This window comes from Mauremys mutica, chromosome 25, assembly GCF_020497125.1.
Source record: "Mauremys mutica isolate MM-2020 ecotype Southern chromosome 25, ASM2049712v1, whole genome shotgun sequence".
Lineage (NCBI taxonomy): Eukaryota > Metazoa > Chordata > Testudines > Geoemydidae > Mauremys > Mauremys mutica.
This window is the reverse complement of record NC_059096.1, coordinates 241,757-257,731: the sequence shown is the minus strand read 5'-3', so window position 1 is coordinate 257,731 and position 15,975 is coordinate 241,757. Positions and strand designations below refer to the sequence as shown.

The 15,975-nt window shown below is 43.2% G+C and overlaps 1 protein-coding gene across 1 annotated transcript; it reads right to left on the bottom strand.

Annotated features, from left to right (window-relative positions):
* Positions 1 to 1,455: 1,455 nt before the first annotated feature.
* Positions 1,456 to 7,602, bottom strand: SOST (sclerostin). The gene is made up of 2 exons (XM_044999755.1): positions 7,356 to 7,602; positions 1,456 to 3,292 (listed from the first exon to the last, which is right to left on the bottom strand). Exons 1-2 carry the CDS (start codon positions 7,573 to 7,575, stop codon positions 2,871 to 2,873), a joined length of 642 nt encoding a protein of 213 aa, XP_044855690.1. The 5' UTR covers positions 7,576 to 7,602; the 3' UTR covers positions 1,456 to 2,870.
* Positions 7,603 to 15,975: the final 8,373 nt, after the last annotated feature.

The window sequence follows — 15,975 nt, the reverse complement described above, 5'->3', positions numbered from 1 at the left end:
AAGAAGAAAGTTTGGAACACAGGCAGTGAAGAGGCTAGCCCAGGCACTAGCTTTTATTTTGTTTCAGCTTTTATTTGGTCCCATACTTTTAAGATGCATCTTCTGGGTTTGAATTAGATATGATGTCTCAGAAGAAACATCACACAGACCCTGGGAGGCAAGTCTCTTTGCAACAGACTGGCAGGGCAAACATTTTTTTAACTGTCCTCTACTTTTGGATGCCTAAGTGTTTGGGCACCCAGCTTGAGACACCGTGGGCCTGATCTTAACACCTGCAAGCTCCCATTGTGGGTGCTCATCCCTTCATAAAATTAGGCCCGAAGGGTCTCACGATGGGGACACAACAAATGAGGGACCTAAAATTAAAGATCACTTCTGAAAAATTTGGCTCAAGTATCCAGCAAACTCTGTGTCCAGTTTCCACACCGAAGCTTTGAATTAGCAACAAGGAGCAGTATTCACGGGCTACTGTGAAGGGCTGCCTTACGAGCTGGCTGTTCTAGTCCTGCCCAGCACTATCTACTGCATTGAAATTCACAGTGAATGGACATGCAAATCGGATGTACTCGGCCAGGCCTTCAGTTACATGGATGCAACTCCCATATTCTTTAAGGGCGGCTGACGTGCAGAAGTGAGGGCAGACACGAGTACACTGTATCCAGAAATATTGGAAAGCCAATTGCTGCTTGGTTATTTAAGCAAAGGGATTTCCCCATTTTCACAATGAGAGAGTTTGGAACAACTTGAAAGCTCATGGCCTTACTGTTCTTTTGGTGGCTTTATCAGCTGGTGAATGTTTGAGCCAGGAGGCACCATCCAGTTGGAGGGCAGTTGAATTCTGCAGAGCCTTTCCTTCCCTGAGGAGGAAGAGAATTAAAGTAGGTTGAAACACCACTGAACGACTTCACTGCCCAGGCTGTGCTTCTCCTGGAAATGTCTGGTGTATTGGAGACACTGCATTCCTCTAGTGACCTAGGTCATAATGTGTGAAACCAGATTCAAGATCTTAGTGCTCTAGGGCAGAGAAGTGTGGTTCACTAGTTGGAGCCAGACCCTGTTCTGTGCTGTGAATTGTTAGAGGGAGCTGGCTGAGGACTACAATGAGAGAGAACTGTGCTGCACTAAGTGGCACACATAGGCTTTGACACTCTTGGGAACTGAAGAATTTGCTTCTTAGATTGAAGGGTATGTTGAACTGGTTGTTCATTATAGACTTCACTGCAGCTATGAGAACCAGATCCCAGTAGCTTTGCATCAGGCTTTCTTTGCACTGTGACTTAAAAATTAACACAAGTCTTTCCTGTAATTACTCATTGTCAGTACTTTATTAACAATATATTTAAAATCTGAAATAACAGACTAGCATTTTGCAAGCAGTATTACTTCTCATTCTCTACAAGAAAAAAATTTGCATAAATAATTTACATGAGAAAATAAATATGTAACTTACTCTTTGAAACAATAGCTTTCACATTTAGATTCTGGTTCCACTTAAAATAGTTGCAAAATCTACCAAAGTTTTAAAATCACATCTTAGAAGATTTTTATGTCAACTCTACAAAGAAAATAAGAACAGCAAGGAATTAAATTTTGGATTATGTGATACTACGGTTTGCAGTCCTAAAGCATATGTACAGCATTTGAATATTAACTTTCCAATAATACCCTTTAATGTAAAAACACAAACACATGTGGGAATGGTGTGAAGCTATTTAAAAGGAAAGACACTGTCAAACTGAACTGCACATAGCCAAGGCTTCTCAGAAGGAATTCACTGGTTTTCAAATTAGCATAGGCTCACTCTAATATGGAACCAGCACCTTACCCTCAGAACCTGCCATGCCCAGTCCAGCAAAACAGAGCATATGGTCAGATGATCCAGACTTTGCAGAACAGAGAACATAAGAAGCTGACATCTCAGCTTTGATGCTAAAGTTAATTTGCTTTTGGAAGAGTAAGGCAAATACTCAGTATCCTTCCTATTGGCCCTCACTGTAAATTATTCAGTTGTGTTAGAAGTAGTTTGAAAAACTCTAGAAAAAATCTGTATGGCCCTCCATGTATCTGTTTAAAAGATGAACATCATAGAGTTATGGGGTTTGGGAGGGGCCTCCATGTGGCCATCTGCCTCACTCTCCAGCAACTGAGCAGGATTGGTTTCAATATCCCAAAGTCATTTCTGATGGTGTCAAATCTCAAACTTAAATCTGTTGAGTCTTGTACTATAAGAGTAAAGATATGGAATGGCTCAGATTCACATTTATACTTGCACTTTGGGATCACAAATTTCATGTTTGATTCATGTTTCTCCTCATTTGAGGCAATTACTTGGGCATGCAGAAATCTGGCAGGACTTTATTCTCTTTCACTAAAACATTTGAATGTCCTTAGTCTGCTATTGCTACTTCCTAAAACTCAGACAAAGCTTTCTGACTCTTCTCCTGTTGTTTCCCTACTCTCGTTCTTGTCCTGCCTGAAGTGGTTTTGAGAGGGCTTTCAAGGCTCTGTTCAGACAAAATAAGGATAATGACCTCTTGCAAAGTGTAATATATGGAACAGTCACCATAATACCTTTGCTTCCTCTGCCTTCCTTAGTGTGCACACCACAAAACCCCATGCAAATTCCCAGGCTAACTCTCCTTTCAGATTGAATTTAGGTGCTGCTCCCACCAGCTCAATTTCTCTCTTTCATCAGACCACAGCTGCTAGAATCTGATAGGTTTTGACTATGCGAGCCCTGGACCTAGCGTTGCAGGAGGAATGGGATTCCACTGCATTCAGAACCTTACTCTGTGGCCTCTCTGTCTCTGCCATTTGATGAAATGCAAAATATCCAGAGCTGTTGGGCGGTACCTCTCAGAAGGAACCTTCTAATAGGCATTTTCTAGTTCAGGCTGGTTGGATTTGCTGCCCCTTGCTCTGGAGAGACGAGGCTTCTTGTTTTTCTGAGGCCTGATGGTTTCCTTCCCGAAGTCCTTCAGCTCAGACTGGTTGTGGTAGCGAGTGTAGCGCTTGCATTTACATGCGGTGACAGCTCGGATTTTGTAAGTCCGAGTCTCTTCTTGGGGGCAGGCCAGCTGGATGCGCTGAGTGCGAGCGTGCGCGGGAATGCAGCGGTAATCCAGGGCATTCTGGCGCCACCACTTTCCTCTGCCAATAGAGTTAGGGAGGAGGTGGGAGGGGAAACACTGGCCTGAGCAGACCAGCTCCTTTATGGGCTTGAAGCTGCGGCAGGGCCCATCAATGACATACCGTGTGTAGCGCAGCTCTCTGCAGCTGAAATCTGAGGCATCTGCAAAGAAAAAACAAACTAGTTACAGGCATCTCCATCCCTTCTTGTTCATTGTGCCTCTAGCCTCATGCTGCAGCTGAAATCCAGCTCCAGGACCTTTAAACCAGCACATTTTTATCCAAAATTGTGCTAATAAAGCCACCAAAGAGATGGTTAGAGTCAATCGAGCATCACCTGGAAATTTCAGGTACAGTTCTCTCCTACCCAGGAAGCTGAACACCAGGCAGGAGAGAGGCTGGTATTGGCATAAAGAAGCATCTGTTTATCATTCAGAAATTGAACAATAAGAGCTGGCTCTGCACCAAACCCTGCATCCAAACACCCCAGTACTACAGTGGATATTGCAGCTCAGTATTTGTATAAACAAGAGATTAAAACCTGCAGGGCAGGTAGGAAAAAGGCATATCAGGTGCTACATGGGAAAACGTGTGTGCTAAAAAGGAAGCAAAGAGGATGTGCAGGAAGCTGAGGCAGGAATCAGAACAGCCCTAAGCACTGACCTCTCAGGGCAGAAATAAAGATGCTTAAGGGTTAAATTTTGCTAATTTCCACCTGCATGATTCTGGAGTAACACCACTGGAGTCTCTGGGGGTGAGCTGCAGGAGGGCAATAGAGAACCAACAAACTCAGATTCTGCCCCTTCATGACACCTGTGGGCTAAAAACCTTCTCTCAGTTACACTAGTTTAACTCCATTGAGCTCAGTTGCTCACTTTGGATTTAAACTGGAGTGAGCAAGAGCAAAACCTGGTCCAAAGTTTTGGTGAAAATCAAAATAAAAATTCTTATAGCCAAATTCTGCCTGCACTTCTGCCACTCCACCCTTACTTAGCCGGCCTGCACAGGTGTGAACGAGTGCAGACTTTGTCCCCTCTGTTTTCTGTAAAGGGCCATGGATCCCTGCAAAGGTTTCTGCCCAGCATCAGACATGCTACAGGTCTCCTTGTTCTGATCTCCAGAGTCCCTTGTAGTGTCACATGACGGATAACAAGAACAATAAGGAAACTAGCAGATGGGAACTGTGACTAAGGATGGAGTTCCCACCTCTCGGAGAACCCATTAATTCACCACTTATTTGGCATTCCTGACCTCCCACTCTCTGTTCTAATCCCACATTATCCATGTCATTTCCTTCGGTCAGACAGAGGCATCGTCTGCCAAATTAGAAACCTTACCAGGCTTTTGCTTGTGCTTTAATAGATTGCCAGAGGCAAGGGACACAATAGAAAATATGAGATTTTTGCTCTAAGGATTTAGAAAAGCTCCTTTCATAGGCAAAGAACTTTCCAGTTAAATAATTGATGCTGCAGATGCATTTATCATTAGCAAGGGGAAGAGCACTATCTCCATGAGGGTTTCTTTCTGTCTTTGTTCAACCAATGTGCTTAGCTACATGTTTGGAATATATGCAGCTTGATTGTGAAGACTGCTTAGCAAATAAGGGCTTGAACTTCATGTATCTGAACACACTTATTCCTCTAGTCTAAGCAAAAGAAATACATGGAGCACAGACGAGAATTTAATTATGACAAAAACCTACAAAGGTGGAAAGCCAAAGAGAAGGCCGTTGTCGTCTCTTCTCCTTGCTGTGAAAAAGGCACATCTCTGCTAAGGCCACCAAAGGAGACTAGTAGCTTTAATTCTGAATTCCTTAGTGGTGCAATGTTTTTTAGACTCACATTTCTCTCAGTGAATTTTTGAGGATTTCCCTCTATGCTACAGAACCAGCATGTTTTTTAACCCAGCAGAGATCTGCTTTCTGGATATACGGGATGTCTATTCATTCAGACTTAGGCCCCCAACCCTGTAAACACTTGCACAAGCTTAACTTTAAACACATGAGTAGTTGGGAGGAGGCTAGAGTCATGCAAATATAGATTTTGCAGCTTCATATTTTAGCAATTCTAAAGTCTGCATTTACCAGATTAAACATTTTTTGGTCTAGTATTGTAGTTAACATGCTGATACTGAGACCCTGTATGATTTAGTGAGACAGGTTAATCAGATATTTTATACTCACACATTTCCTGAGCATTTAAGAAATTGAGTTTTGACTCAGGTAGTCTTAATGTTTCAGACTCTGGCCTTTTATGCCAGCTCAGCAGTGGGGCACATACATACTGCTATATTAGACACCTTAGCACATGCCTCAGACATGTGCTGCTTCGGTCGACACACATCCTTCCATGTTACATGCACGCTGACCCCACATGATGCCATATCGGCGCTAGTCTCAGTAGCCTCATTTCTGGGTGGGACAACATCTATTGCACTGTGGCTCTGATTACTACCCCTACCCTACTCCACTAAAGACACTGATGCAGCTATACAAGTGCATGGCATTCCTCGAGAGAACCCCAAGTCTCTTTGAGGGATCATGAAATAAAAATCCCCCCTCAGAGTCTTAAGTGTTCCTATAGGTGGCAGGAAGGCAGACTAAGATAGTGAGAGACACTCCCAAAAGTCAAACTTTCTTCCCAACAGCAAGACAAATTCATCCCTTGAAGATCCTGGATCTGCTAAGTGGCCTGCTGCTAGGGAGGGCAGCTAGTGCTGGGCCTGGGCAGGAGCATTCCATGGGACTGTGGCCGGGAGGGGCTGGGAGGAGGGAATTGTGCCCTGTCATGATGCTGGGATGTTATTAAAACCTTTGAATTTGACCCCACTCAGAGAAAGAAAAGGGGTGCTTGTGTTTTTAAAAATATTTTTCTGGCCCCATGTTTGTGATAAGTTTGGGGGTCTCAGTCCAGTTTCCGAACCACCATCCCAGAGAACCCTCAGAGACAGCATGATTTAGTCCCCTTCCTGAGAGCCTCAGCACAGAGGCCAGGGACTGAATGGACCCTGAGTGGAGACTTAATTCCCTTCTCACCTTTAATCTCCCCTAGAGGAGGACTCCTTCAAAGTGAGGCATGTGAGGCACAGTGGATGTGGGAATTCTGCCCTCCATCTGCTCTGGGACTAAACCCATTTCAATCTGTAGGGATCAATCTGGCACCTTTTGCCAGCACGGAATTCACTTTTAAACTCTTTTTTTCTTGACAGTGCTGGTGGCAACTCTCCCCTTCCCCAGCCCAAGCACTTGCGTTTCTGAGCCATTGGTGCTGTCGGATCCTTAGCCGAATGCCCTGGTACCATGCTGAGCTTCTTTTGGGATGCCTCCTGATATTGTTGGTTCTGTTTAAAGGATCAGTCCAAGTTGCCGCTCTACAGAACAGAGAGCCCCCAGAAGAATAAATGCTCCTCCCACTGATCACATTCAGTTGTGGATTAACTCTGTGAAAGCTTTAAACAGCTAATAACAGGGTTATGTTGCCTACTGGAGTCTGCCCATGAGACACTAAGAGCAGCACCTCTCTCTAGCACAGTTCAGCGCAATCAAACATCTGAGCTAACAACCATCATTGGAGTGTTCCTCTAAGAATATTTACCAATGCTCTCATTATCACCTCCTTCCCCAGCCCTTGTCCTGTTCTGTTCTCAAAGGAAGACGGGCTCCCCCAGATACCTGCTCACCGTGTTTACAGCATGAGGACAGCAGTAAATCATGTCAGTCAATAATATTACTGGGTGGTCTTGCTATGGTAAAAATATCTTTTGCCCAGGCCAATTCAGTGTCGTACATCGCCACATTGCAGCTGCTCTGATTATAGCTCCTTAGCTATTTAGATGGATTTATTTCTGATAATTTTACAGTGCTAAACTCCACCTGCAGTTGTAAAAAAGCCACTAGAACTTCTGTAACAGAACAGACATTGAGATACTACTATGCAGTGGGCCACATAAGTACCAATAGATAATTAAGTAGATGTGAAATTGTTAGATCTAGATAACATCTTATTTCCCTGATGGATAATAACCATTATTACTTGTCTCTGTTTAAGAAATGACATGGCAAACACTGGGAAGGGTAAACAGGAGATTGACTTTGTTATCACTACAGCATTAGCTCTACAGCACTTTATCAAGTGTTAGTTCATCACTATATGCTCATGCAGGTAACAGAAAACCCCACAGGAAGTTGTTAGGTTCTGAGGCTGTAATATAACAGTTATTTTTCTTACCATTCGGATCCAGAGACGGCTGTGGCTGTCTTCCCCCGTGTTTTGCCTGGTTCATTGTGTTGTTGTTGCTGTTAGTCTGCTCCACTGGTGTTTCTGTATTTTCAGGGATCTCAGGGATGATTTCTGTAGCATCATTTTTAAACACTTGCCACCCTTCTACTGAGCGTACAGCAATTTGGATTAGGACACAGATAGAGCACAGAGCCCAAGAGATCTGCATAGTGGCAGCCCAGAGATTAACCTTTCAGCACTCTCACAGTCTCAAATCCCAGGCAAAGGCAAATTATTCTCCTTTTTTAAATCCCTCTTAGACCCAAGCAGCCAATGACTTCACAAAGTGGGAAGGGCTAGACAACTCATTCATCCCAGATCTGTCTCTGTGACATGGGGAGGCGGGATGGTTTCTCCAAAACATTCTACAACTTTTATCCACACACTTAAAAACTTGTCCCTTGCTTCATTCTTCTGCCAGGCACCAGTGTTGACTGATAGCCATATCTGCAGGGAGACTCATCAGTCTGCAGCTCATACAGGCCGAACAAATATTTTCACAATTAAAAAATGCTTCTCCTTGCATGTTTGTTTCTTTGGCTTCTGGTTTTCCCACCATTTTAAGATGAGGTTTCCTAATAACTTCTCCTAGAATAGTGTGACTGTGCTTCTTCTGTTTTTTAAGCTATACAATAAACAAACATCAGAGAGAAGGAGCCAGATGCTACACACTGTGCAGCTTGATGGGATGTTTCTCTCTCGTCGCATTTGCCTTTGGGTTGATTGCACATTTTTAGACACGCTGCCCTTTGTTACTGGCACTTATCACCATGAGAGGGTGGCTGACTTTTAGATACAAGAGTGTGGGTAAACTGTTGTTTAAAAGCCATGGTTGCTCTGTGTATAAGAGATGATGAATGATCTTCTGGTTAAGGCACAGGACTGAGACGCAGGACAACTGTGTTCAAACCCCAGCTCTGGTACAGATTTCTTGTGTGATGTTAGGTGAGTCGCATCATCTCTATGCCTCAGTTCTCCATCTGCGAGCTGCGGACAATCATACTTCCCTATTGTATGGGGTGATGTAAGGAGACACATGTTAATGTTTGAGAGGTGCTTAGCTACGGGAATGAGGCACCGTGAGCATTTAGAAAGAGCTGTGTGGGGAAGCCTAGTTGTGTTGCATCCTGCACTGTTCCAGAATTTGTTCCCGGACCAACTCAGCCTTATGAAACTATTTCATTTATAACAGATGCAAAGGGTATAACTGAACTCCAGAGTGTCAACAGCAACCTCCATTATCCAACTGCATTACCTTTTGTCCTACCTACCCAACAGCCGAAACAGGTGGGTCTGTCTGTCTCTCCCTACCTACTTAGGACTCATCACTTAGGACTTGAATTCCATTCTGACAGTCCTACCAGCCTAACAAGGAAAACAGGTGTTGCTGAAGTTAATACATCAAATATTTGGGACAAATTCATCCCTGGTGTAACCTCACTAAAAAGAATGGAGTCATGACAGGATGAATTGGAAAGAAGACACACACACACGTATGTACGTGTATAGGTCAGGTTTCACCGTGGTAATAAGGTGGATGGGTTTTAAACAATGTGCCCCTGGTACATGATGGTCCATTTCTGATTCAGTGGCACCTGCCATATATTGTGGAAATATCTCTTTAGTCTCTTTCTCACCCAAAGTTATGCAGTTTTACAAGTCTCACTCAGAGAATCTTCCCTTCCCAAATATCCCTTTGAGAATCTAAGAGCAGTAGTTTCTGATGTTGCATGTAATCACTCTTCCTTAATATCTCCTTCCCCCTTCCACCACCACTCTGTTTCCCTTCTATTTTTGTGGACGGATGCCACATAGTTTTTCTTGTTTCCTTCATGCATGAAGCTTTTTGTGAAGAGTTTATCAGAAAACCATTCATTGATAAGAAGTGTCGCCAACCAATTCTATTTGAATTGTTGCATAAACATTCCTGCACTATTGTTTCCTTTCCCTCTATAAACACATAATCTGCTCGGATTCGCTTTCATTAATAACTTCCTCTAATATTCAAAGCAATGACTGCTAAACCCTGAGATTCACATCTACTCCAAGCACTGAGCCATTTCAAAGGCAGGTGTTTTTCCAGAAACCATTTTCCCTCAGGATAATGCAGGTTGTAGATGTGCAGGTGCAGATGGACTCTGCACAACAGACAAGTTGGCTACAACTTACTTTATGCAGCCGACGAAGTGGGATATTCACCCACGAAAGCTCATGCTCCAATACGTCTGTTAGTCTATAAGGTGCCACAGGACTCTTTGCTGCTTTTACAGATCCAGACTAACACAGCTACCCCTGTGATAACTTACTTTAGACATCATAATACCTCCCATTTGTATAGCCCATTTTGTTCTGAAGGATCCCAAAGCACTGCAGACACACTGTGTGATGAGTTACTTCACCTACCACCACTAGACTGGAATGTTGCAAAAGAATTAGGTAAATGCACGGAGGATAGGTGCATAGATGGCTATTAGCCAAGTTGACTAAGGACACAACCCCATGCTCCAGGAGTCCCTAAACCACTGACTGCCAGAAACTGTGATTGGAGGACAGGAAATGAATAACTCGATAAATTACTCTGTTCTGATCATTCCCTCTGAAGCATCTGGCACCAGCCACTGTCTGAAGACAGGACTCTGGGCTAGATGGATCATTAGTCTGACCCAGTCTGGCCATTTTCATGTTTGAGTGCACTGCCCAGCCATGTTACACACTAGATTAGACTTGTAGGAAAGACAGTTCCTGTATCCAGGAACATTTTATATAACTATGGGGCCATGGCAAGATACATTCTACATAAGAGCCTACTCTTGCCAAAAGAACCATGTGATTTGTGATTGATCCACGCAAGAGCAAAAGTTTGGCTTCATATTTCATCTGAATATTGCCACCTTCAGCAGTAAAGCACCCTATAGCACCAGCCTGGGACACGAATTCAGTATCGACTTAGAGGAAAGAGTGCCACTTACTTAATTCCCAGTCATACTTTCAGCAGTCCCCAGGACGTCTCTGACCCGAGTACTAACCCAGTCCACCTATACTTGGCTTAGGCGCTCTGATTGGATCATAGTCATGGCAGCATGCACAGAAGATGGATGGACTGGGCAGGAACTGTGCAAAGCACCAAAGAGAGTTAATACTGATAATTACAGAGGAGTTTCCACTCACTCACCACTCTATTTAACTGTCTCCAGAATTGCACATTTCTATATAGTGAGGTTGCCTGCCTGATAGCATGTAGCATGGCAAAGTGTCTGCACAGAGAATATTTCACAGGATGGTACTACCATTGTCAATGTCAGATCTTTAGTACAAACATCACGTTTAAGGAACCTACTCTTAGGGATGCACAAAGCACAAAACTTTCTTCTCTTATGTATGTGTAATTGAAGGAATAAATATGTTTAAATGCGTTGTGCTAATGTTTATCTGTGTTGCTTGTTGGGGTCCTGGGATGAATAATGCAAAAATTGGGACACCCAAAATCGGAGTCCACACTTGAAAACTTTGGCTTAAACAACTTGCCCAAGGGCTCAGCATCTGTGGATGAGGCAGGAAAAGAGCCTAAATCCCAGTCTTGAGTCTAGTGCCTTAACTACAAGCAAACCTACCTCTTTTGGCAGCCTATTACCTCAGTCCATTCACATCATCTGGCTTCTGCACTGAGTGAAACCGGTGTGCTCTGGGTTCCAGTCTCATCCACTGTTCGTCCTGCACACCAAATGAAGCAGGGTGGCTCTCTGAAAAAGATAGGCTGTGATTCTGCCTGTCAGTAGACTGTATCATAATGTGAACATACTAAAGGGCAGTATTCAGTATACAAGCGAACCATCTTCAGCACTACAACTCTACCCTGTGAGCTGAAAGAGCAGCCCTGCTAGCTCAGCCATATGGGGATGTGTGCGCCGGTACGAACAAACTGGCATTCCATTCTCTGAGTTTCTGGGTGTTGCTGTCTAGACCTACCACCATATTCGCTGTTACCCTGAGGTCCCTGATTGCTGTTGTCTAGAGGCCCAGTGCTGCATTATGCAGGCACACACATGTAAAAATAGCTTCAGAAAGCAAGCCTGTCATGTGAAACATCTGGTGCTCAGTGGAACCATTGGAGCGGGAGAAATACCTGGGTGAGGGCAGGCATTCTGGCCTGTGAGCTATGTGTGTGTTTGAGCTCTGCAGTGAATTATGGCTCACAATTTACAAGCTGTCCAGACTTTCAATTCCAAAGAAGATCAAGGGGCAGAATTTCCCTGCTTCTTGAACTGCTCTTTGCACCTCTGTGGATGCTGCTAAACCAACCCTGCTGGTGCAGCTTTTATTTCTGGTTCATAAAACTTCTGCTGAATGTGTTGCCTTTTGAATGCATTAGGCTGCACCCAATGACTTGCACTTGTATTTTCAAAACATCTCAGCAGAAGGGAGGGGCTGTAGGTAGGAGATTAGAGTGATCAGCTGTCCCGATTTTATAGGGACAGTCCCAGTATTTGTGGCTTTGTCTTATTTAGGCATCCATTACCCCTCATCCCCGTCCCGATTTTTCACACTTGCTGTCTGGTCACCCTAGAGGAGAGACTCCCTAGCTTCCTATTAGGACATCTCTGCCCCTTCTCTTTAATTAATATCTCAGTTCAGACACTGGGCCTTTCACTCCTGCAACCACAAGAGAGTCATGCTACATCGTACCCATTAGAAAAACTCCAGATTTCCACTGTAGGAGCCCCTCGGGATGCTGCATGACAGGGACAGTCTAGAGGCGATCAGGGCAGGCATCACTGTGAGTGTGATGGTAACTTTGAGGTGGGGAGTGTCCCACCTCATAGAATCTTCAGCACAACGAAGGCACCTCAGACTATGTCAATAGTCACAGGTTCTGGAACCAAGACTAGCTTTAAAAAGAGGCTTTAAAAATGTGTTCATTAATGTATAGGATTGGAAGCGTCACTGGGCAAGCATGTCATTGTCTATATAGCAGGGTGAGCTATAACAGATTCATACAACAGCATCATCTGGTGACAAGGGATGGAATTATGGCACCACCCGGTGAAGAATGATAGGGATATAGCACCATCTGGTGGGAGTTGCAGGGCTAGCTCCCAGAGTGATGGGATTACAAACAAATTCTTAACTCAAACATCCTGTACCTATGGGCTTATTGTCAAAGGAAACCAACGGGTGAGTGTTAGAAAGACTAAGCACTTGAGTCAATTGCTGCTCATTCAAGAATTATAGCTAAATAAAATCTAACAATTTACAGGCAATACAGAGCTGCTGCATTTAAAACTAAAATTAGAACAGATATATTGGTGTAACCACTGTGCTCTTGACAAGGATTGTTTTATTTTGCCAGTGTGGTACCCACTAAAGCTGTGGCATATTCTCTCGAAGAGGTGCATGGGTCTCTTTGCCGATTTAATGTTTGGTATTGCAAACCCATAGGGCTTTAGCCATGTATGCTATATTTGTTTTAGTGTAGTGTACATAGAAGGATGCTTGGGTAAATGGATGCTATATAAATAAAATGTTATGATTACTAATCATCTTTGTTAATGGGGTCCATTATTCCTTCAGTGTGTGCAGTCTTTCTTAGCTGCTCATTATTCTTTAAGATAGGGGTACTTGCTATATAGCCAATTCTCAGTCTGACTGCTCTGTCTGATTTTGCCATGTACATTTCAAAAATCTTTTCATGTTTTGAAAGGGAATAGCTGATGCCAAATCCTTTGAAACCTCACTATCATGATTCTTGAACGTGTCACTATACAACCTTTATTCCTCTGTCAAAAGATATCCATCCTAGCTAATTAAAATAATTCTCTGTGCAACCAACTTAAATTGCAATGAGATAATGTGGATGAGGTACTATCTTTTATTGGCTCAACTTTTGTTGGTGAAAGAGACACGCTTCTGAGCTTATACAGAGCTCTTCTTCAGGTGTGGCACAGCTAAACATATGGTGGAACAGACTGAATTGCAATGGGCAATCCTAAATGGAATGAGTTTAGATACATGAGTAAGTCAAGAGCCTACTTCCACAATAAGGTCCAAACCTTGCCCTCATTTACACCCATGTAACTCCCCTGACTGAAAGAAGAACAGAGCTATAGATGGTGGCACAACATGGGAACAGCCTAAAGGTGTATGACAGTAGAGACAGTGAATGTCAGAGATGGATGTTATATCCATAAATCAGGAATAATCTCATTGAGAGGAAATAGAAAGAAACTCGTGATTGGCTAAAAGATTATGTAATGCCATCAAACATCAATCACTTTCAATTTAATTCTTCAATGAAACATCAAAAAGCAAATCCATGGTTACTTAAGTCATTGATTTCTCTCATAGTAAAGTGAATTCTCCATATCCCTGTACAGATAATTGACATTTAATGCACCCTGGGTTTGGGGCCATATTGATCTGAAAAAAGAAATCCAGTAAATGTTTCTTTTCTAGGAATGGGGGAAAAGGAGAAGCAGATTACAATTCTTGTTGCCTGGATTTGTGTCTTGTGCTAATATTGCAGTGCACTCAAAACTCTTTCTTGATGTGGTATGCCAAATAAGATAAATCTTGGTCTAAGATTTATGCTAAGGCATCTCCGCTATAATAGACAGCCACCTCATAACACCAACTGGGGTCTGCTGTTTGAAAAAAAACCATTACCTTATTCCCAAGGCAAGGCAGTGGCGCGCGCACGCACGCACACACACGCACAAATCAGACACACAAGAAGAGGTTGTGCTGTGTGTTTAGAGAAATATCCATCAATGTTGGTGTTAGGAAGAATATGCATCAGTGCTATGCTATCTACAATAGTCTGCTGTGCCTGTGTCTGTCAGTTCTCCCACAGTGTGCCACCAATGTCCCATGCTAGATGAAAGTCAGACCCACTAAAGTGTTTGCAACCATGTCACCTACTAGTGGCTGCTAGCTCACAGAGGTTAGACTCGATACACCACACAGGCAACAGCATTTCAAAGATTATTGCTTGTCAATGTTCATCCTCCATAAAAGATTCAGAGTGAAATTCACCCATGTGCACAGGTCCGATGCACCACTTAAGCCCTGAGATAGTGTTTCCAGAACATGAATGGGTGCTAACACTAAGAATCAAAACAGCAAGGGATTTGCCCCTGTGGTTAGAAATGGGAAAGACTTGACATAAAATGTGTCTGCTTCTGGGAAATGGTTGTTTCATTAATAGGGGATGGCTTGAAGCACTCAGGGCTAAAAGATATCGCAGAGTAACATCCATGGGAGTTCTGTGCTCATCACTTTTGCCATTGTTCTTCCAAACAGAATAAATATGCATTATTAATTATCCCACATCTATCTGCATACAGCTGTGATAGCCAGGAAAGAGTGACTGTTTGCTCAGCCATTATGGATACAACTTTGAGAGATCATTTCTGAATTGCAAGCAGTGAGGAGAGAGGATTTGTGGGAGGAGTAAGAAATGAGCAAGCAAAGGCCCTAAATGAGATGTCATGACGCAGGTGAGATTCAGCAGTGAGGGAAGGGGTTACAGCAACTAAATGAAAAAGAGCTCCCTGCACCACAAAAAAGTATTCCATTCTTGGTTCTCTCTTCTTCTCCCTTTCTCTCACACGCCCAAAAAAAGAAAAAGAAAAGAAATTTGGGGTGTGTGTAAATTTTGAAGATTTTATTTACTTGGGGGATTTCTACAGTAACACCAAGGGAAACCACTGCTTACACTGAGCGCTCTCTCCACCAGCTGTGAGGTGCCTAGGTGTATTCTCAGTGCAGATTTAAACCACGACATCCATGAGACAATGCTTAGTCTTGCAGAATAAAATATCTCCAATGGCCAACCCAAATTCACAATCCAGCCCCATCCAGCTGCTTGAAATTCTGCACTTTCATCTGTTTGGTGACAAAGTCTCATTTTTCAGGTTCTCTCTCCCCTTTCTTCCAGTAGAAGCAAAGCCTAAATCTGGTGTTGCAGAAGATATCAATATTGTCCATTAACACTCTTGGTGTTGCTATTCACAGGTCTTAATAAACTATGTGCAAAAACTCAGCTGCCAGCACACATGTCCACTTACAGAGGCATGGCCCACTCTCCTGAGATTAAGGGTGCGCAGTATTTTTCATGAAGTCAGTGGCAGCTGGAGGTGCTCAGCACTTCTGAAAAACAGTTCATTGCAATTCAGCTCTCAAAAATCCGTATTGGCGCCTTTGATTCTTTTTAAGTGGTAGTTACAGCACATAATGTAACAAGAACTACTTGGAAAGCATTATCTGTGGCCAGCATCGGAGATGGAAGAAAAGGACTGGCTCACCACAGAAAAGGGGGCAGATAGAGGGAGTCCCCTTTTCATGAAATTATAAACATCTTAGCAGGGCCTAAACACTGGCTGTGTTTAATAAAGTAGAATATTGTTCCGTGTTTTGAAAATGTAAGCTACAATTGAGATGGATTTGGGTAATTCACTTTCAAACATTTAATTGCACTTGACAGCTGCTGCCATCTTATAGCAATTGGCATAATTTGAGACACTAGCAGGACACACTAAGCTCAGTCCCAAAGGCTGTGGCTTTTCAGCAAGGT